The sequence below is a fragment of the Ovis aries genome, chromosome 4 (assembly GCF_016772045.2).
Source record: "Ovis aries strain OAR_USU_Benz2616 breed Rambouillet chromosome 4, ARS-UI_Ramb_v3.0, whole genome shotgun sequence".
Classification (NCBI taxonomy): Eukaryota; Metazoa; Chordata; class Mammalia; order Artiodactyla; family Bovidae; genus Ovis; species Ovis aries.
In genome coordinates, this window is record NC_056057.1 from 78,864,140 (window position 1) to 78,886,886 (window position 22,747).

At 51.7% G+C, this 22,747-nt stretch overlaps 1 protein-coding gene and 1 long non-coding RNA gene across 9 annotated transcripts; one reads left to right on the top strand and one right to left on the bottom strand.

Annotated features, from left to right (window-relative positions):
* Positions 1-6,785: 6,785 nt before the first annotated feature.
* Positions 6,786-14,563, bottom strand: LOC121819416 (uncharacterized). The gene is made up of 2 exons (XR_006059661.2): positions 14,487-14,563; positions 6,786-6,945 (listed from the first exon to the last, which is right to left on the bottom strand). It is a non-coding gene; the product is annotated as an uncharacterized LOC121819416 (long non-coding RNA).
* POLM (DNA polymerase mu) lies at positions 14,284-22,455 on the top strand. Of its 8 annotated transcripts, none has more exons than XM_015095357.3 (11): positions 14,284-14,575; positions 15,887-16,070; positions 16,601-16,699; positions 16,824-16,994; positions 17,745-17,816; positions 19,625-19,745; positions 21,032-21,164; positions 21,308-21,410; positions 21,514-21,750; positions 21,829-21,941; positions 22,143-22,455. In XM_015095357.3, the coding sequence occupies exons 1-11, from the start codon at positions 14,400-14,402 to the stop codon at positions 22,273-22,275; spliced, it is 1,542 nt and encodes a 513-aa protein (XP_014950843.2). In that variant the 5' UTR covers positions 14,284-14,399; the 3' UTR covers positions 22,276-22,455. The 8 variants fall into 8 exon arrangements, with proteins under 8 accessions (XP_014950843.2, XP_027824538.1, XP_027824533.1 ...); XM_027968737.2 differs by having other exon boundaries at positions 21,829-21,912; XM_042248711.2 differs by adding an exon at positions 14,842-14,940 and having other exon boundaries at positions 14,478-14,575; positions 21,514-21,941.
* The last annotated feature ends 292 nt before the right edge of the window (positions 22,456-22,747 follow it).

Sequence of the window (22,747 nt, forward strand, 5' to 3'; positions counted from 1 at the left end):
GGGGGTGAGGAGGTGGAGCAGAGATGGGAAAGAATGGAACCCACCCTCTTCCCACTATTGTAGGGTCACTCATACAGGGGTAGAGAAATCAGTGTAGGGCAGGCTTGCCTTGTTAATCTTTCAGATGTGACAGCTTCCTGGATGAGAAGAGGGACCCAGGATGGACCTGGGGTAGGGGGAGAGGGCTTTCCTGCTTCCTTCAGCTCATCTCAGAAGCCACTATTAAAACTATGACCTTGAATAACTTGATTTTCTCAGGCTGTAAGTTGAGGGGGTGACTCCCTGACCACTAGCAGCTCCCCACCCCTGATTGGAAGGGTCTCCCATTCAGACAGTCCATGTCTAGCAAGATTAGCATCTGTCTTTGCACATCAGACAATTAGGACCTCGAGGCAAGTCTGGCTGGAGCTTCGGGAAGCATGAGGGTCAGTTCCTTCCTGGGGTGGATCCCAGGTGACCTTGACCCCATTCCCCCCACCACAAGACCTCAGAGTTCCTGTCCTATGAACCTGGTGATCACACCCTCCCCACGAGATGGGGAGACAATGGAGTGGCTCCATCCAAGCCACTCTCCACATCCAGAGAAGTTAGGAGTCCCTAGAGGAGGATGCCCCAAGCCCTGGGTGCCTTCCCCTGAATAGAGCCTCTAACGGGCCTCTCAGGGAACTTGCCCATTCTAACAGTCTCAGCAGAGTCTCTGCACCGAGGGGCACCACGTCTCAGCTTCCTGAGTGCCTGAAAAGATGTCCCCAGGCCATCCTGCCAGGACTGCTAGCCATGTCAGCAGGACAACTACCTCATCCCAAGTCACTGTGGCCAGAAGGTCTGTGATCTCATCACCTTCCACCTCCCAGTCCCCACCCCACCACAGCACCAGCCCCTCCACTCTGGGTCCCCAGCAATCTGAGCACGTGACTGGGTGTGTGTCCCTGACTGCAGCTCATGTGTTCACTGGGAAGATCTCTACAGAGCTTTCAACAAGGTCCAGGCCTGAGTGTGGCCCAGAGACCCAACAATTGTGGAGGTACCCTTCCCCTGAAGACGTTCAGGTCAGAGGGATCAGGATGTGAGTGACTAGACTCCCCGGAACAGAGGGCACAGGGGCGGACATTGACCCCCAGGGATGTGGAGCTCTGCCTGGTGAGTGAAAGGGAAGGGAAGTCCTCATGGGAGACGTTCTGCTTCTCCAGGCTCAGACTCCTCACATCGGTCACCCACGTCTTGGGCCCCAGCACATGGGCAGTGGACTGGATTTCAATTCTTGTGGCGCACATGCAGCAGCTTTCCCCATATTCATGTGAGGAAACCTGGGCTCAGGGAGAAGAGACGTGTCCTCGTCAGTGATGGTATGTCTGTGAGGTCAGACCGAATGCTCTTTCCCTTCAGTTTACATAGTCTCTGGCACCAGGCCACAGGGCCACAGGGCCACCAGCCCATTCTGCTGAGACCCGAGCATCACCAGGAACCACCCTAGTGCCTCAGCCTGGGCAGAGTTGAGAAACTCACCTGCCAAAAGGACCAGTGTGTCCCAGTTCTAACTGGGGCAGCCTCAGAGCACCAGGAGGTTTGGGTCCCTGAGGCAGCAGCTCAGACACAGGCCAGCTGGCCAGAATGATGGGGGCCAGGGAGGGGTGAAACTGGATGGCTCAGGAAGCCGAGTCTCTGGACCTTAGGCACCAGGATCAGGTACCAGGCCCTCCCAGTCTGCTGGAGTCCTGAGTCTGCCTCCAGGGACCAAGGAACAAGGAGCCAGGCCTACCTGGTCTCTCTGCTCTTCCCTCTCAGGGGGGCCCTGGAAACGCCCTCTGTCTGCAGTCTGGAAATTACCAGGGGATAAATCTGCTCAGGCTCCCCAGGAGGGTGGTTCCCAGAGCCAGGGACCCAGGGTCTCCCAGACAGTGTCTAGTCGTCCACACAACTGGCTGAATGATTTTCTTGGTTTCCGACAACTTGAAAACCACATGTGATTTTCCACAGTCCTGTGCCCCCGCCCAGCTCCCCAGGCCTGGACTGCTGAGTGAGCAGAGTTCACCAGAATTCCTTCCACTCACCGCAGGACCCAGCCTCCGGGAGACTGGGGGGTCACCACAGCCGCAGGGGGGTTGAGGAGCTGAGGGGGTGGGAGGCGGGGGGCCGCCAGGGCCTGAGTAATTCTGCAGCCCGCAGACTGGGATGAGGGTGAGGATGTCATGTGACCATCAGCCAGGCCTGTTTGGTTCCAAATGGGCTCTAGTGGAAAAAGCTATGTGGATCGTTCCTCCCACCTTCATCTAAATTGACTCCCAATGGATTAAAGATGTAGATGTTGACAAAGACACCATCAAAGTAGCAAAAGAAAACATAGGAATTTGTGCTTATATTTTCGTGGGGGAAGTCTTTCCAAGTAGAAACTGTAGGAGGATGGAGAATTTTGGTTGCATAAAAGCTCTAGATTTCTGTTCAAAATATCCTGAAAGTGAAGTTAAAAGGCAAACAAAACACTGGAAATATACCTGCAACCCCGAGATCAGAAAGAAAAACATTTTAGGAATTGTCCGTGGCCTCAGAGTTTCTCTCCAAGCCTCAGTTTCTCTCCTCTGTACAATGGGATAATATTAATTCTATCACTCCCTTGTGAAAAGGGCACAAGGATCCATTGAAATAAATCTAGAAAGCTGTGACTGAAAAGTACTAATTCTTCAATACAGGGAAGCCATTCTTATTTATTTTTTATTTTTCTGGCTGTGCTGGGTCTTCGTTGCCGTGTGGGCTTTTTTCTAGTTGTGGCGAGTGGGGGTTACTCTCCAGCCCCGACTTGTGACACTCGGGCTTCTTACTATGGTGGTTTCTCCTGTCGGGGCTTCAGTAATTGCAGCACAGGGCCCAGCAGTTACAGCTTTCGGGCTCTAGAGCTACAGGCTCAACAGCTGTGGTGCAAGGGCTTAGTTGTTGTGTGGCATGTGGGATCTTCCTGGATCAGGGATCTAATTTGTGTCTCCTGCACTGGCAGGTGGATTCTTTACCACGGAGCCACTAGGGAAGCCCCATCATTTTTTTTTTTTTTACATTTTTAAAGCTAATTTGACCTTGTTTCCTTTATTATTATTATTTCGGCTGAGCTGCATTTAGGATGTTAGTTCCTCAACAAGGGATCAAACTTGCACCCTCTGGAGTGGAAATGTAGAGTCTTAACCACTGGACTGCGAGGAAAGTCCAACCTTGCTACCATTTTCACAAGTGAGCCCCGAGACATAGGCAGTTCACAAAAGAAGAAACATAAGTGGCCAGTAATCATGTGCAAACATGTTGACCTCACACACAAAAATATGCAAATGCAAATTAAAATACACTGAGGACTACTTTTCCAATATCAAATTCCCAAAGATTAAAACCCTCCTGGTGGAGGCAGTACCGGGAAATCAAACGCTGTCATTCAGGATCATCTGTTACAAAGAACAGAAACTCACTATGATGGCTAACTTTGTGTGTCCCCTGATTGGGCTACTGAAAGCGAAAGTCGCTCGGTCTTGCTGATTTTTTGCGAGTGCGTGCACTCATGGACTCCTCTAGGCCAGAATACTGGAGTGGGTAGCCTCTCCTTTCTCCAGGGGATGTTCCTGACCCAGGAATTGAATCAGGGTCTCCTGCATTGCAGGTGGATTCTTTACCAACTGAGCTGTCAGGGAAGACATGTCCAGATCACTGGTTGAGTTTTTATTTCTGGATGTGTCTGTGAGGCTACTTCTGAAAGAGAGTCACTGAACTAAATCAGTCACTGAGAATAGCAGATGGCCCCCTCAGGGTGGGTGGCCCCAGTCTCTGCTTGAACTGTGACATCCATCTCCTGCCCTTGGACATCGGCTCTCCTGGTTCTGGGGCCTTTGGGTTTGCACTGAACTGCACCACTGGCTCTCCTGGGCTTCCAGCTCACAGATAGCAGACTAAAGCCTCCCTAATCATGTGACCCAATCTTTCACTGTAAGTCTCTCTCTGTATATGTCCTTGGAGGAGGGCACGGCAACCCACTCCAGTATTCTTGCCTGGAGAATCCGCATGGACAGTGGAGCCTGGTGTGCTATCGTCCATAATGTTGCAGAATCGATCAAGACTGAAGCAACTTAGCACACACGCTCTGTATATGTATCCTGTGGGTTCTGTTTCTAGGGGGATCCCTGAAAAAATACACCCCCTAAAACAGCTGAGCCCCAACAGGCCATCATCTCACAGGTGCCTGGTAGGATGGAGGGCCTCTGAGTCCCTCTGCAGCCCAGCGCCCCTCCACACCCCAGAACTTCAGTCTGGACTTCAGCTTGATGCATTTGCCAGAGGGGTCTTGGACCAGGCAATGGGACTCTACCCTGTGCCTTATTCCAATCAGCTACTGGAGGGATTGGCCATGTGCCAGGCACCTCCCAAGGAGCTGTGAGAGGACCCCAGGGCTGGGTAGGCCCTGGGCTCATCTTCTTGGGAAGCTGGATGCTAGCCTTATAAACAAGCATGTGACCCAACATCTGCAACCCTCCCCCACATCGGGGACAGACTCTCCTGCCCTGAGGTACACTGTGGCCTCAAGGAGCAAGGAGCCTGTGGCTCTGGAGGTGAGGAGACTGGAATGTCCAACCTGTCCACGGGGACTCCCGGAAATGAGGTGCTGCTTTAGCCCCTGAGAAAGCCTCCCCTGCCCTCCTCCCCAGACCAAGACAACATGTTCCTGATTTAGTGGGAGGAAATCCCACCAACACCATGAGCATGTCCTGCCATAGCAGATGTATTGCTGTCTTTCTGCATGTCGTGCCCTTTCCTCAGACATCATACCTTTGGGCCTTTATCCGGCTTCCCACATGGCTACTTTATTTCTGACACATTGACCCATTAGGCTATACAGATGGTGCTAACAGCTCCAGCTAAGCAGCCTTCCTTTGCCCTGTGCCCTGTAACTTTGTAGGACCCTCCCACTCTGACTACAGGCATGGCCCTGTGATGACTTGGGTCAGTCAGGCAGGGACAAACTCAGTCCAAGGAGAGGCTTGAAAAAAATGCTTGTGGCATCCCCTCTCCTCTCCTCCAAACTTCCAGAACTGTGTGAGTACACCTGGGCTGTCCTGCTGAAGGACAAGACCACAGGGGGCCAAGCTGGGATCATGCAAGACAGGCTTCCACAGGCTGGACACAAGAGGGAGGCCAGCAGGAGCAGCCAAGCTGGGCTCAGATGGGCAGAGATGCCCAGACAGCCGGCAGGCAGCGAGCTAATAAATGTGATTGTTTTAGTCTACTGAGTTCAGTGGTTGGTGACTCAGCAATAGCTAACACTTGTCTCGGGTGTTTATTATCGTTCTCCCTACCAGCACCGCCAGTGTCACAAGACCAGGGGATCGGGGGCTGTGACATTTGCTACGACAGCTCTCTGGCATGCAGAGGCCCTGAGTAAATATCTGTTAAATGGCTAAATGTAGGATGAATACCTTAACAGGATCTTGTGAGACAGACTACAGTCCTGGAACTAGTCAGAACTGACTAGGGAAAGAGGGTAGTACTGGCACAGGTGAGGAGCATGGCAGTGGGTGAGCACCAAATAGGCCTTGATAATTGATGTGATCCTGTCTTCAAGATGAAGACCAGGCCAGAGTCCCTTTCTTTTCATTTTGTTTTGCCTCCATTCTCTGCATCTGGCTTCCATGTCACGGTACAAAGCAGCTGCTGGAGATCCAGCCATCATTGCATCATCCCAGCCAGTAGGAAGGAATAGTAGAGCACAGTTTCTTCCTTTAAGAACTTTTTCTAGAAGCTCACACAAAGCTCCAAGTTCATTCCATTGGCCTTGGCCAGATCTCAGTTATGGGCCACACCCAGCTGCAAGGGAAGCCAAGAAGTTTAGTCTTTTTCTGATGACCATGTGCTAGCTAAATGTCAGGAGTTCTGTTACTAAATAAGAATGAGACAATAGACACTGAGGAATAATGAACAGTCTTTGCTACAGATGATATTTTCACTTTTGTGTCTGATAAGGTTATCAAGATCTTAGAAAGGTGTTAAAAAAAAAAAAGTAGTACTGGTAGAAGGTGTAAAAGCTGAAATCCCAAGAAAGTATAAGACTAAGAAACACATCATAGTATTAGCCATTTTATAATCTTTTTGTGTGTAAGGTAGTCACATTCTTGCATGTTTGTCTGCAGACCTGAGCCAGAAGCCCAGCCAACAAAAACAAGTAGTGACAAGCTCTGTAGGAGGAAGAGGACACTCAGCAGCCATGTCCCCAGCTCCACAGCTCCTGCCATTAGCATGAAGAGCCAGAATGTCCCCAAAGCCCCTATCATGCCCAGAGTTCTTAGCGCTGGAACTCATAGCTGCCCTCTCTACCCTGGCCTTCCTCTTAATACCCAAGCTCCTTGAAGAAGTTGTTCACACTCATTGTTCCACTTCCTCACTTCCAGGTGGCTGTTCCTGCACCTGGCACTCTCACAAAGCCTCAGGTATCACTCTACCCCTGCCCCTCAAGATGCTACACCCCAAAATTAGTCTGTGCCCCTCACAGGGCAGGGCTGCAATGGGCCCCAAGTGCGTGTGCTGGGCTGGACACCCAACAGTCCTGCTGACCTCGTGGCCAGGTCTGAAATCCTGCCAGCTGTGGGCCATCAGAAACAGGGGTGAGGCTGGGGAAGTCTCAGGGTAACTCCCCTGCAACCCTTGCAACAGAGCACCTGGCCTCACTGCTGCTGGCTTTGTGTCTATCAAAAACTCTTCTTATTACAAATCTCTTTATCATACAAGTGGTGTGTGCTCATTGTAAAAAAACTAGAAAACACAGGTAGGCAAAATAACAAACTGACCATGATATGTTTTATTGAATTTCGAACCATCTGATCCTTCAGAGAGAACAAGGAAGTTTGTGACATAGATTCATCTGGGAGTTTTGGAAGCACAAAGACCAGGAGTTCTGTGATGGAGCTAAGGCTCCCTGGGTCACATCTGTGAAATGATAGAAAAAAAAATGTATTGGTATCTGCCCTGGGTTCCTGGTGCAGAGATCCTAAATCCCTTGGAATTTCCTGAGTGATAAGAACACTAGGAGCGTTTCTTGTTCAAATATTTCATCTCTGAACCCAGTTTGTGACACAGAGCTCATAATCCCTTGGAATTTACTGGCAGAAAGAAAGATCTTTTTGTTCTAATTCAGTGACTCTGAGTGGCTTACTGGATGGCTTCAGGATCAGGGCTGGTCACCAGAGAGACCAAGCCATGATTAGGAGCTTGGCATTTTTGGCCCTGCCCCCTATCATCTGGGTAGAGGAGTAGGCTGGAGATTGAGTTATTGATTGATCATGCTCATGTGATGAAGGCCCCTATATAAAAATCCCTAGATGGGATTCAGAGAGCTTCTGGTTGGTGAACACATTCATATGAGGGGGCTCACCCCAGCTCCATGGAGACAGAATCTCCTGTGTTCAGGACACTTCTGGACCCCAACATATCTATTTCTTCATCTGGCTGTTCGTTCATAAACTTCAATATCCTTTGTGATAAACTGGTAATTTAGTAGTCTCAAGTCCTGTGAGCTGTTGTAACAAATTACCATACTGGAGGGGGGGATGGTGGGAACTCCAACTAATAGTCGATCAGTCAGAAGCACAGGTTAAGGGAGGAGATAGATGGGCCTCAGGCTGGAAAGCTTCTTTGATGGACAGAAGCTCCATAATAGCAGAAACTGCATAAAAGCAGGGTGATGGAGAAGCCTGAGCTCTGCCCAGATAAGAGATAGAAGACCACATATTGCTCCTTCTCAAAGTTAAGGAGACCTCCCTGAATACACATGTGCAGAAAGACTTCTTGGAGGTCAAAAAGGGAGGGCATGATACCTCATAGTAAGTGATGTCAACCACCCATGAGCCTCTTCACTAGACTCCATCTTGGCTAAGGGATGCGCACGCACACATGAGCAGACCCTGAGATATATCAAATACAGCCACAGAACCAGGCAAAAGAAACTTGGAAGAAATGCCCCCCAAAGTGATTCAGACTGCCATGAGGGTGCGAATGTCTCAGTGGGCACGTGTGTCTATCCACATGTGCTGTACTCTTTTCCCTCCTAATAAACGCTTTACTTGTTTTACTACTTTCCATCTTTGTGGCAGTTCTTTTCTGCAAAGCTGAAGAGCCAGAGCCTTGTCGCTAGGTCTAGTGGCTAGGATTCGGTGTCCTCTCCCCCATGACCTGACCTCAATCTCTGGCTGGGAACCAAAATCCCTACTTCAAGTCACTGCAGGCCAGGCCACTCAAGATCAAAGTGACAACCTGGATCTAAGATTGGCATCTGAATTGTGTGTGTGTGTGGGGGGGGAGGGGTTCTGCACTAACCTTGGTCAGTGTCAGAACTGAGTTAAACTTAGGACACCCAACTGGTGCTGGAGAATTGCTGGGTGTGGAAAATCCACGGCAAGCGTCAGAAGTGTCATGTGAGAGTAAAGGAGAACACAGGAATGTTTTTGCAAGACAGCATCCCAATGCTATTTTTCACTAGCTCTGCAAACTCTGGCAAGTCACTTGACCTCTCTGTGTCTCTCTCTTCTCCCCAGCAAGATGGGGACATGGATGTCGTCTGTGGACAAGAATGTCCTGGGCCTGAATGAACTGACACGTGTAAAGGGCTTAGAACTGCTCCTGGCAGAGCACTGATCTCATCCTGTATAAGCGCATGTGCTTAAAAAACATTTTATTATTGAAATTTCAAACACATGCAGAAGTGGAGAGATGATGTGCCGAACTTCCTGCCTACCTCCAGCATCAAAATTCTCAACTCCAGGCCCATCTTGTTTCATCTGAGTCCTCCTCTTTCCCCTACCTTAATTTTGAAGCATATCCCAGACATCATGTGATTTCACCAGGAAATATTTTACTGTGTACTTATGAAAGAAAGAACTCTTCCTGCCTGCCTCTTGTTCTCTCTCTCTCTCCTGCTCTAACATAACCAATGCTACACATGATTACTCTCAACCACATTTCTTTTAATATACAATGTTAATATCAAGCAGGGTATATATTTTCTGATTGCAGCATACTTTTTAAAAGTATTTTTTTGATATGGATCATTTATAAAGTCTGTATTGAATTTGTTACAATATTGCTTGTTTTATGTTCTGTTTTTTTTTTGTTTGTTTGTTTTGGCTGCGAGGCACATGAAATCTTAGCTCCCCAATGAGGGATCAAACCCGTGCCCCCTGCATTGAAAAGGGAAGTCTTAACAACTAGACCTCCAGGGAAGTCCCCTATGTTTCAGCTTTTACACTTTACTTAGAATTGGGATCCAAATGAGGCCCATGTGCTGTGATTGACCAATGTTTCTTAAATCTATCAGTTCGCGTGAACTGATACATCAGCCCTGGGAAGAAGGGCACCTTATTACTCCTGCTTATAGATGAGCAGACTGGGGCTTAGGTTGATAAAGTGACTTAAATAACTGGTGACAGAAGCCACGCACCACCCTGAAGAGGATGGATGATGAAGGGCATCTGGAGGAGAGGACGGCAGGACCAACCTGCCACCAGAACTGGGTCAACCCTAGGCACCCAGTCACTCCTCAGTCCTCATCTCAGGTGACCCTTCAGGCATCTGATAGACTCGCTCATACCTTCTGCTGTGAAAGCCTTTCCATTTGGACACCACCTTACCCAGTTCCCCCTGCCCCACCCCCTGTTCTGGGGGACAGTCTCTAATCTCTAATTTGGGGGAATCTGGGGTTCAGTGCTTGCACGTCTTCTATATCTGGTGACCTCCTGGCCCCCAGCAATCCCTAATTTGTAGCTATAGACCTCGCCCCTCCCGGGGTGCTGGCTGCAGCTGTCAAACTGGAATCCTCACCTCTGTTTCTACTGAATTTTAGAGGACCTGGTCTGCAGCCCCACTCCAGAGCTCCCCACAGGCTGTCCCATCTCAGGACATGGAGCAAGTTTCTCCTCTTTGTCTTTGACTGTTAGATCTGACCCGCTGACCAGGTTGGTCTGTTCTACTCACACGCTTCAGCCTGGTCCAATCACCCTACCTCCACCCCACCTGGATCAGAGGGGTCTCCTGGCTTCCTGCCTTGCCCCTCAGTTTGCTCTCCAGACAGCAGCGGGGGCAGGGTGTCTTGTGAAAGCTGAGTGGGATCACATTCCCCTATGCTCCAAGTGCTACGTAGAAGTCAGTCCTGTCAGTTGCTGATGGGCCTCCCTTCCTGTCCCACCCCTGATCACTCTGCCTGGCCACTCAGCTCTTTGCTCTTATTCCTAAGTGCCCAGCAAACATCCCTCTTCTTGTAATTCTTCCAGACCCCTTAGCCTTTCCCCTCCCATGGCTAATCATGTTGAGTCAGAGTTGGTTGGACCAATGAACTCAAAGTGCACGTGTGCTAAGTTTCTTCAGCTGGGTCCAACTCTGCAACCCTATGGACCATAGCCCGCCAGGCTCCCCAGTCCATGGGATTCTCCAGGCAAGAATACTGGAGTGGGTTGCCATGCCTTCCTCCAGAAGATCTTCCCGATCCAGGGATCAAACCTGCATCTCTTACTTCTCCCGGACTGGCAGGTGGGTTCTTTACTACTAGCACCATCTGGAAAGCCCCTAATGAACGCGAAGAGCCTCCATCTTAAGGATGTCTCTTCTCCATCATTCTCAGGCCAATTCTCCATAGGGGGAGGGAGTCAGGGATTCTTCTCCACCCCTTGGTCTGGTCTTCCAACTCCAGATCCTGCCCACAGCCAAAAAATTTTTTAAATATAAAAAATTTAAAAACCTTAAAAAATGTAAGCAAAGGGGAAGGGACAGAGGGAAGACAACCACTGGAGATGGGCCAGAGGTTGGAGGGATGCAGCCCTAAGCCGAGGAATACTGGGAACCACAAGAAGATACAAGAGCTGGGAAGGATAGTCATCTAGAGCAGGGGTCCCCAATTTCCAGAACCTAATGCCTGATGATCTGAAGTGGAGCTGATGTAATAATAATAATAATAATAGAAACAAAGTGCACAATAAATGTAATATGCTTGAATCATCCAGAAACCATTCCCCCGCCCCCGCCACCGCGGGCTGGTCTGTGGAAACACTGTCTTCCACGAAACTGGTTCCTGGTGCCAAAAGGCTGGGGACCACTGCCCTAGAGCTTTCAGAGGGAACATGGCTTAGAATTCTGGTCTTCAGAACTGCTAGAGAATGCATTTCTGTTGTCTTAAGCTACCCAGTTTGTGCTTATTTGTTATAGCAGCCACAGGACCAAATACACTGGGAGCTGTGGGCTGAATTGTGTTCCCTCCAATTCATCTATTGAAGCCCTAACCCTCAAAGTGACTGCATTTGGAGAAAGGGCTTTTAAGAGTAACAAAGTTAAATGAGGTCATGGGGTGCGGTCCTAATTTGATATGACTGGTGACCTTAAGGGAGAGGAAGAGATCTCTCTCTCTCTTCACGAGCACACAAAGAGATTGCATGGGCACACACAGAGATGGTGGCTGCCTACAAACCAGGAGGGGAGGCCTCAGAATGAAACCTGCCTTGCCACACCTTGATCCTAGATTGCTGGCCTCTAGAACAATGAGAAATGTTTTTTTCATTTAAGCTGCCCTGTCGGTGGTATTTTGTTCTGTCAGCCTGAGTGGACCAGGTAGCCCAAACCCACAGAGATGCGGTGAGTAGCTCAGGAAAGTACAGGGCCAGCACTTGAGGCCAGAGCTTGGGCCAGTGGCCCGCAGGAGCTCCGGTCCAGCAGCAGCATCAGCAGTCTGACCGCACGCCCTCTGGAATGCTGCTGGCAAGTAGCCGGCAGGGGACGGGAACCGGCAGGGGGCGGGTTGGGCCTCAGAGTCAGGGCAGAGTCCTGGCCCCAACAGGCCAAGGATAGGCGCCAACAGCACTAAAGTGAACATCAAAGAAGATGCTCCATGGGGAGGTTTTGCGAAGGTCACGAGGCCTAAAAAATCACCCCCAGGGGCCTTTTCTGAACTGGAAGTGGAAACAGGAAATAGCTAAATGAGATTCATCTTGGAAAAATGCAAGCTCATACATCTGGGTAAAACTAATCCAAAACACAGCATGAGATACCACAGTGCAGAGCTGGGGGCGGACTGCAACCCTCAGGGCAGCTGAGAGGGCCTGTGCAGCCTCTGACTTTTCTGGGGGCTGGTCTCAGTGTGGGCAGCAGGAAGCTGAGGACTTAGACATCTGGGAACTCCAAGCCAGGTTTACTGGAAAGAGAGGGCTGAGGTCTCCACTTCTCAGCTGGTTGGACAGTGACCTAGTGGTCCAGGAAGGGGAGAAAAGGAAAAGGGCAACCATCAAGGCCATGGCCTTGTGCACTGGTGCCCAGGCCTCCACTGGGTGGTAACCAAGGATCACCCCTCACAAAGCCTCCCTGGGCCCACGGAAAGCCCTGTATTCCTCATTTTTGCAAGCCGCCCAGTGCTTTAAGTATTCAGGTATGATGGGTTGTTAAAAGTTGCCTCTGCCTCTCCAGGAGAGAACTCAGGTACCCAAAATGGAGTCAGAGGCCATTAAAAGGAACAGGAGTGGTTTCAGGGAATAGACTACTGCTCCCTGAGGAAAGGCAGCACCCGCAGATGGGGAAGTAACTCCCTTACAAAGAAGCTGGGAGCTCCCCCTTCCCACATGGCAGGAGGAGAAATGAGGATGGGAAATGAGAGGGTCTGCATCCCAGGCCTCCCAGCTTCACAGTGTGTGTGCTGGGCCCAGGAGAGCAGACTGGGAGCTGGTGGGGAGGGCCAGAGGGGACCTGGTCTCAGGCACCTGCCTCCCTCAGCCCTGTGTCCACTGACTAGTGAAGGGTTGTGGGGTGTGGGGAGTGGGGGACGGAGATGAACGACATCACATGGTATAACAAAGAGATTCCAAAATGTAGTGCCTGAAAATAGGAGAGACACAACACTCAATGTTGTTAAGATGTCTGCTTTCTCAACCTGATCTAGAGATTCAATGCAATACCAATCTTGGAAAAGGAATTGTGGGGTGAGATTTCTGTTTTCATTTTGTTGGGTATGGTTGCTAAATTGGCTTCCAAAGAGTCCCTCCTACAAATTGCCAATTCCCTCATGTGTGATCAATTTGTAAACATTGGTTAATGTGACAGGTAAAAATATTCATTTAAATTTGCCCTTGTGTGGTGATTGGACCTGTCAGGCAATCTGGTATGTGTTTTTTTTGTTTGTTTTTAAAAGGGAAAAAAAAAATCGTTTGGCTGTGGGACATAGGCAAATCTTAGTTCTCCCACCAAGGATATAACCCACACATCCTTCAGTGGAAAGGCGGAATCTTAACCACTGGACCACCAGGGAAGTCCCTGGTATGTTTTTGAGAAGACTTTCTTCTGTAAATTGACTACTGGTGTTCTTGCTCATTGTATTTTCCTTATTTATCTGTGAACAATTTCTTAATTACAGAAATTAAATTCAAAATGTGTCACAGTATTTCCCCCGTTTGCCTTTTAATTTTTAAATAATTTAAAATATGTATGTCAAGCTTATCATTTTTTCCTTTAGTGTCTCCAGGTTTATTGTGATACTTAGGGCTGAAAAAACATTCATCGACTTCCCAGCACATTTTTTGTGTTGTTTCTTTCTTAGATTTGAATGTTTGATCCATCTGGATTTTATTTTGGTGTTAAGCGTGAGGGAGCCAACTTCTATTTTTCCAAATGGCCGGCCAGTCGTCCTAACACCGTTCGATTGAAAAAGACTGAAAAGCCTTTCCCGGGGTTTGAAGAGACCACTCCACCAGCACGCTTCAAGCTAGCGCGTTTGCCGGGGCCCGGGGTCCAAGGACCCCTCGTCGCCAGGTTTCCGCGGCCCATCTGTCCTGCCAGATCCAATCGGAGGAGGCGAAGGGAAAGAGGTGGAGTGGATATTCCGCTCCTGAGAACTATTCCACTCCCACCAGCCACCGACCGACCACTAACCCCCCCTTTCCCCACCCTTGCGTTCAGGACAACCCCAGATACCACTACCGCGACTTCACCTCCACCCTCCGAGGACAAAGCCCCTGACCCGCGTCGAGGAAGTCTTTCTTACCTCCCACCTCCTCCCTCTCAGCTCCCACCCCTAACCCTAGTCTCTCCACCCGGGTGGTCCCACGAAGGGGAGAGGACTTTCTACGAGGGTAATTTAAATAAAAGGTGTGCGCTCCGGTTCTATTTGCATAGAGGCGGGGCCTCTAAAGCCAACCTCCACCTCGCTCCGAAAGACCCAGGGGGAGAGAACCACCCGGAGACTTAATTTGCAGGGGGCGGGGCCTGCCTCTTTAAGTAGAGCCGGGAGCCACTTCCCCTTCCAGTCGGCTTCCGCCCGCTGTCGCTTCCGGCTTCTGTCAGCCTTCCGCCCGCTTTTTTCTGGCTTCTGTCCAGGCTTCCGCTGCTTTCGCTGGCCGCCGCGGGTGGCCGGAGCCCTAATGCTACCGAAACGACGGCGAGCGCGGGTCGCGTCCCCCAGCTCCGCCCCCTCTTCCGCGGCGCGCTTCCCGGGGGTCACTATCTACCTGGCCGAGCCACACATGGGCCGCAGTCGCCAGGCTTTTCTCACACGCCTGGCTGTCTCCAAGGGTTTCCGCGTCCTGAGTGCCTACAGGTGCGCGGTCGTGGCGAAGCTGCCGCTAGGCGGGGTCACCCGCCCGGGGCCTCCTTTCCAGGGCTTTCTTTCCGAGGGGCGCGGGGCGGGGGCTGGCCAAAGGCCTCGCCTCACCTAGGAATGTGGCACGCCCATATCTGTATCACCGCGCTGTCGCGCCGGGCCGGCCGGGGGGCGCTGCTGCGTGGCGTGAGGGCCTGAGCACAAAATGACCCGGCTAGGAATTTTGCAGCTGACCAGCCACTATACACGGTGTTACCTTACAGCTGAGGATATTGAGATCTGAAAAGACTCCCTCGCAGCTGACCCTGGGGCGGAGGGGCACCTGAGGTTTTTGTATTCCAAGTTAACCCTGGCACTTCGTGGTCAGTCATATGGGTTTTGTTAATTTTCTTTTTTTGTAAAAGAGTGTTAGCAGTTATGGCCAGGAGTGTTTCTGTAGGACAAGGAGAGAACATGCCGGAGGCTTTGTAAAATCATGCGGGTGTATGTTGGGTTAGTAACGTTTCATTAGGTGAATTCATCTTGCCCTGTTAGCTAAACAGATCTCTTTCCTCAGAGCTGAGAAAGGGATTTAAGTGAGACTTCCAAGAGTAGAATTAAACCAAGCAAAAGGGTCACAGAAGCAATGCTAAGAGTAAGGCAGGAGGGTTTCCATCGTTTTTGAAGTTGAGAGAGCAAAGTGAACCTAGGGACCAGTCCCCCTGAAGCTTAGTTAGCTATACCCAGGGTTGTTGCAGACCCACTCAGGATGATGACAGCAGCCTCGAGTGTGCTGGGCACTATCTAAGCCCTTTTGCTTATTATTAGCTCGTTTAATCTTTACAGCAAGCCTACAAAGTAGATGTATTAATATCTCTGCTTTGCAGAGTTGGAAGTCAAAAGTACAGAGATAAATGATGTGCCCAAGGGCACAGAGCAAGTGTGGGGCAGAGCTGAAGTTCAAAGCCAAGTAGTCTGTCTCTAGCACTTGGAAGTAGGACCCACCCACCCCCACCCACCCTGCTTCCTGGACCCCAGGCCCCTGGCCTCTCCTTTCTCTGGGTTTCGGGGAGAAGAAGACAGACAAATTAACACCAAAAAAGGGTTGGGCTTGTGATCCTAGCTAGACCAGAGAGCCACAGCTCAGCAGATGCTGGAGTGATGGAGATGTTTGGCTGCCAGGAGGAGGGGCTGAAAATCTGGAATGAACAGATGCTCACCAGGCAGAGGGGATAGTATTGGCGAAGGCTTGGAGATGTAGAATGGAGCAGGAAAAATGGCAGGCCTGGGACAGGGCTCCAGACCTCACAATCTCTTCCCTCCACCCAGCCCAGAGGTGACACACGTGGTGATGGAGGGGACCTCAGCAGAGGAGGCTGTCTGCTGGCAGGAGCGCAAGACATCGGCTCTTCCTCCAGATTGTACCCGCCCAGTGCTTTTAGACATAAGTTGGTTCACAGAGAGCATGGCCGCTGGGCAGCCTGTCCCTGTGGAGTGCCGGCACCGCCTGGAGGTGAGCCGGGTGGAGGCTTAGGGTAGAGCCACTGAGGAAGCCCCAGGGCTGGCCAGACCTCAGCTGGGACAGGTGACATGGCAGCAGTGGCTCAGTGTCCTTCCTGTGAGTTGGGCAGTGAGGGCCCCATCCAGACCACCATGGGGAAGGTCCCAGTGCTTCCTGGGTGAGCACAGTGGAGTGGTTCAGGTGTGGGCTCAGAACAGGGCTGCCTGCATTCAAATCCTGGCTCTGCCCATGAGCCACAAGGTCTCAGAGTCCCCATCTGTGACGTGAGGGTGATAGGCACGTCAGGCCCACTTGATTGAGAGGAAGTGACAGAACACGTGCCCCGTGAGAGGTAGCATTGCACCGCTACCGCTGCTTTGGCCTCTGCCCTGTGCCTCGAGCAGTTCTGCCCTCTCTGAGTCTGCTCCTGTCCTGAGAGCCCTAGGTGACCCCCCTACCAGGAGAGGTGGGGCTCTGGAGGGCTGCCTGGTCCTTTGCCAACCCTGCAGCATCAAAGCAGCCTGTGCATTGCCCATCCCTAGGTGGCTGTGCCCAAAAAGAAGATGCCAAGCCCAGCATGGATGCTGCCCTATGCCTGCCAGCGTCCCACACCCCTCGTGCACCATAATGCCAGCTTCTCGGTGAGCTGTGGCTCCTGTGTCTCCCTGGGATGGAGCCAGGCCCTCCCGTGTCCCAGCCTTGGAGGGAGGGTTAGGGTAAGGCATTCCGCCATCCCTGCCTCTCACCAAGGACCCTTCCCTGCAGGAGGCTCTGGAGACGCTGGCAGAGGCCGCTGGCTTCGATGGCAGTGAAGGCCGCCAGATCTCCTTCTACAGAGCGGCCTCAGTGCTCAAGGCTCTCCCCAGCCCGGTCACAGCCCTGAGCCAGCTGCAGGGCCTGCCCCACTTCGGAGAACACTCCTGCAGGGTTGTCCAGGTTTGTGCTCACTGCATGTAGAAGGGCAGAGCTGTGAATGTGAATGGGGGGTGGCAAGGAGGCCTGGGAGCCTGGTGAGGGCAGGTGACTGGGTGGCTCAGAGCCCAGCTGTGGCCACTGATGGTGCCCAGGCAGCAGCAAACCACCCTATTCACCCACATTCCTCATGTGTAAATTGGGTCTGCACCACCTGCCTGAGGCTGACTGAAAGGACTCAGCCAAGGGAGCTGCCAGGAGTCTGGCAGGCTGGTAGCTGGCATAGTGGGCATTGGCCCAGACTGTGAGGGATGGTGGGAAAGGATCCCTCAGCATGAGCACTTCTTTTTAAAATGTGAAGTTTTCCTTTTGTACGTTACCACTGAGAAAATTTATCATGACAGAAAAGATACTTTTGAATTCACTTATGTGTGTTTTTTTAAGAAAATTTATTTTATTTTTTGTCTGCATGGCATGTGATATCTTAGTTCCCTGACTGAGCCTGCATCCCCTGCTTTTAAAAGAAGTCTTACTGAATTCCATCTATGTTTTAAAAAAGCAGTTGTTGACATACCCCGAGGCTTGTTGTTTATCTGAGAGGTGGCCCCTGTTCCTCGCCCAAGGGGCTTGGAGGATCCCTGTGTACGTTTTTCATTACAAGTTCCCTGGGATCCTGGCCCCACAAAGACCCCAATTCTGGGTGTTGGGGGCTCTGTCGAAGCCTTGGGCCCCCCAGCCCTCTTCTTTCCAGTGAGGCTATGTCTCCTCCCACAGGAGCTGCTAGAACACGGAGTGTGTGATGAGGTGGAGAGAATCCGGCTCTCGGAGAGGTACCAGACCATGAAGGTATGCAGGGCAGCCCTGAGCAGGGGCCCACAGCTCCACGGTGTTCCCCCAGAGCCACAGCAAGGTTATCATCATGTCAGGCAGCAAGAGGGGGTGGCAGGGCCCACCCTGGGCTCAGAGAGGGTCTTACTGAGGACACCCGTTATGCATGAGGCAGCCGAACAGATGGGCAAGAAAGTTGTTTGGAGCACAGGGAATTTTCTAGATCACTCAGCAGCATCTGTTCTTATTTGACTATTGATGGCATATTCTCCAGGGTATTACATGCCCCGGCATCTTAAACAGAACACCCTGAACAAAACAGATCCTTTCTCTGGGGGCCACAGGGACGATTACGTCTGAGGGGCTGCTCATCCTTGTTCTGTCTCTCTCTCTTGGGATCTCACATGCTCATTTGTTGGTATCGCCCTGCCTGTGTTCACGGCGCACCTTTTCACTGCTCCCACCCACTTCTGGTCTTGTGGATGCTCTCTCATGCTTCTCAGACACCCCAGTTTTGTGACTGGAGGTTGTCAGACCAGCGACTGGTCATGGAATTGGGGCTTCCCTGGCAGGGTGTGTCAGATGCCATGGAAGGTCACCCAGGATGTGAGCATCAATGAGGTGGGGAGCTTCAGAGAGGTAGAGGAGACATGGATGAAGCACCGAGGGGCTCAGGGGTGTGAGGGCAACACAGGAGTTGATGGGTAGAGAGGTGCCGAGAGGAGGCAGAGCCATCTGTCTCTTCCTGAGTGCCCCTGAGTCCCAGAAGGCATCCAGGCCAGGAGAGAAGTACATGAACAATGAGAGGTTTATTGTTAAAAACATATTAGGTTATTCTCAGCATCTTTCCTCTCAGGAGTCTGTTGGTGAAAGTGATCCAGTTCGTGCTGTTGGTTCAGGGGATCAACACAGCCCAGTCTGCAGGAAGTAGGACTCAGGGACATGAGTGCCACCCTGCTGTTCTTCCTCCTGTGCACACCAGCGGCCTCCCCACGAAGGTGCCCCTGGTGTGTACTGCAGCCTGTACCACTGCAAGGTGGCCCTTTTGTTTCAGCTCCAAAAGTTCCTGAGGAGGGACTCTTAAGTGGCTGGCCTAGGGCAGGTGCCCACCCCTGACGAACGAGATTTCATCAGGGAAGAAACAGTGAGTTTCTAGGGCCCATCCTGTGTGTGGAAGACCCATGCAAGGGCAGGCGGCTGCCCTATGAGAGGTTGGCTCCAGCAACATAGTTTCCACTCGCCTAGACACCTCTGCTGACCCATGGCCAGGCAGTGGTACTTGCTGTGTTTGTACCTGGAACAGAGCCATAACCAGCCCCCAGCTATTCCTTCCAGATCCTGCTAAAACAAACCCTTAGCTGTTAACTGCCTGTTTTTGCTGTTTTAAGAGGCAGAGCCACAGTAATAAATCCCAGCTACTGTTGGGTGGGAGCAGTATGGTTTTCCCAGTGAGTGGACAGACTGTTAGGATGACTCCTTTGGTGATGTTGGAATCATGGGCTAGAACTGTACAAGTTCTGAGGAGAGATCCTTTTCAAGGAAGGGCCTGATCCTTCCCTGCCGTCTCCTGTGATGTTTGTGTCAGAGCAAGGCTCGGGGTTTGAGTCCTGCCTGTGCACCCACTGTGTGGCCTGAGCAGATTATTTAAACATGAAAAATGTGAGTAGGGATGCCACCTGCCAGGCTACATGATGACTTAATGAGGTCATTTGTGCAGTGCCACAGGGGTGCTGTCCTAGGACATGCCTGGCATACATCAGTGTCTCCATCCTCATCTTGCTGTAAGAGCTTTGCTCCTGACCACACTGTGCTCATCCTTTAAACAGCTCTTCACTCAGATCTTTGGGGTCGGGGTAAGGACTGCTGACCAGTGGTACCAAAAAGGGCTCCGGACTCTGGATGACCTCCAAGAGGAGTCCCACAGACTAACCCAGCAGCAGAAAGCAGGTGAGCTTTCTGAGAGAGGGCAGAGCTCTGGGCTTCCCCAAAGCACCAGGGCTTGAAAGCCTCCCACACCACAGAACCCTTACTTCTGACGCATGGTGTGTGCTCATGGCTGCCTGTGTGGCAGGGAGCAAGGTGAGTGTCAAAACAGGCATCTGTAGTTGGTGGCTTCCTGAACCAGTGGAGTCAGGACCCATTGCAAGCCATTTTCAGTGAATGATAATGGTCACAGTAGCTGCCTCCTGGCTAGACTTGGACCTGAACCAGGCATGGACCCTTTCATGGAAGGGCGAGCAGGTCAGAGAAGCCCAGGCCCTGGACTCATTTAAAGTGTGGTGCTTGGTGCCCTGGCATGCTGGCTGATGCTCAGTGGGGAGAGGTTCCGAGGAGCCTGCTCGTGGGAGGTGGCACTGTGCAATGGAAAGAACGTGAACTTGAGAGCTGACTAGGCCTGGATTTGAGTTCCATCTCTGCCACTTACTAGGTAGGAGGCCGTGGCCCTGAGTTTTGACTTCTCTGAGCCTCAGTTACGTTCTCTCTAAAGCATGGGATTCTGTGAGCTCTTTGGCGTGGGACCAGCATGTGGCAGGTGTTGAGTGGATTCTCCATCTCTCCACATGGCCTGGGTTGGGGGTCCTTCTGAAGGAGCCCCACAGCCCAGCACTCGTTGCCTCTTTGAACATCTTCCCAGGGGCTGGGGGAGGGGAGGCCACCTGGGGGTCCTGGGAGAGCTGTCTGGTTGGTGAGCAGAAATTGAGACCAGAGAACTGTGTGTCCAGTAGAGCGTTATGCAGTGACTTCTGTAGTGACATCTGTTGGTTCCACTTGTTCACCTCTCCCCAAGGAATGGCCAGCAGTGCTTACTGAGCTCGCACTGTGCCAACGGCCCTAACTCCCACACTTAGTCCCCTCCTAACAGTGTGTGGAAGGTACAGTGATTTCTCTGACAGGTGAGGAGATGGATTTGGGTTCAAGTGAGGTGTTCTTAAGTGGCAGAGTCATCCTCTTCATCTCTACTACCTCCTAGTCCCATTTTATGGACAGGAAAACAGGTATTGAAAAGGATAGTCTGTATCTTGACTGTGTCAATGTCAGAATTCTGGTGTGATGTACAGTAGTTCTGCAAGATGTTGCTGAGGGCACAGAGGACCTCTTTTATTCCCTTCAGCTATATGTGGATCTACAGTTGTTTCAAAATAAAAGTTTAATATTTGAGAGAGAGGAGGGGGGGTGGTAGATAGCTAGAGAGAGCTGGGTTAGGCCAGTGAGGAAAGCTGTACTGTCCACAGGACTCCAGCACCACCAGGACCTGAGTGCCCTGATCCTGCGGTCAGAGGTTGAGGCCCTGCAGCAAGTGGTGGAGGCAGCCGTGACGCAGGCCCTTCCTGGGGCCACTGTTACACTGGCCGGAGGCTTCCGGAGGTAAGGGGACTCAACACGCTGTCCGGCTCAGCTCCAGGCCCTCCTCAGGGAAGGCGTCTGAGGTGGGGCCACTGAGGTGGGCCATCCCTCACTGAGGGGTTTTGGGAGAACATGGAGTCTGTGAGTCAGACTGGCCCCCTCAGGGGGAAGTTGCAGGGCCACGACGTGGACTTCCTCATCACCCACCCCCAGGAGGGCCAGGAGGCAGGGCTGCTGCCCAGAGTGATGTGCTACCTGAAGGAGCAGGTGAGGGGCTTCCCCCTTCCCCTGCTGAGAGTCCTGCTGGGATTCTAGCTCCTGGTTTCTCAGTCCCACATGGCAGTGCCCGGCCATGTCTGTTCTCCTCCAGGGCCTTGTCCTGTACCACCAGCACCAGCACAGCCAACAGGGAGACCTGACCCAGCAGAGCCACACCATGGATGCCTTTGAGAGGAGTTTCTGCATTTTCCGCCTGCCGCAACCCCCAGGGGCTGCTGTAGGTGGCGCCCAGAAGCCCTGCTTCACCTGGAAGGCTGTGCGGGTGGACCTGGTGGTTGCCCCTATCAGCCAGTTCCCCTTTGCCCTGCTTGGCTGGACTGGCTCCAAGGTAGGGAGTGTGCTGCAGGGGCTGGCCCTCGGATCTGGGGCTGGTGGCTCTGCTGAGACGTGGTCACTTTTTCCCCAGCATTTTGAGCGGGAGCTACGCCGCTTCAGCAGGAAAGAGAAGGGCCTCTGTCTGAACAGCCATGGTCTGTTTGATCCGGAGCAGGTGTGTTGCTGTGATGGGAGGCCTGAGGGGTAAGAAATGGCTTTCTTTTTGGCCCACAGTCTGAATCAGCCCCAGTCCCTCAAGCCTGGAACCCGCAGGACCCTCAAGAGGCATCTACCATAGGGCTGGGCTCTGCCAGCATTTCTAGCCTCCTCCCCATACCTTTCTTGGGGAGTCTGGTGCAGTGGAGGGAACAGCCCCCAGGCCCTAATGCCTGCATTCTGTTGCAGAAGACGGTTTTCCATGTGGCCTCAGAGGAAGACATCTTCAGACTCCTGGACCTTGAGTACCTTCCCCCAGAGCAGAGAAATGCCTGATCCTATCAACCCCGCCTCTACTCTGGAAATGGAGGGGGTCATTTGAGCCAGACTCTATTGGTGTTTTTGGCCCCTGACTATTTCCAGGCAGAAGATGTGCTGCTGCCCCAAGTCTTTACCCCTTCCATGTGAGAGCCCTATCTGTGAACCACCACTCCCCCACCTATACCCAGTTCAAGATGTAATGAAATTAGCATGTGGAATAAACGAAGCTGTATTTTCTGAATGTGCTGCTGGTGTGGGTGACTGAGGAGCACAGGGCCTGGTTCTGCCCAGAGGTCAGCTTCAGGGTGTCACTGAGGGTGGGGGATATTCACCTAGCAAATAGACTTCCAGTTATTTCTCCAACAAAAATGGGTTTATTCCTGATCAGCAGAGAATCAGTCTGTAACCATGGCAAGCCGTGTGCAAGTCCCCAGCAAAAATGGAGAGGAAAACTTTCATAGAGGGGAAAAAGGAATTTGGGAGGCCTATAGCAAACATGAGTCCATGGCTTTTCGTTGGCTGAGTCCTTGTCA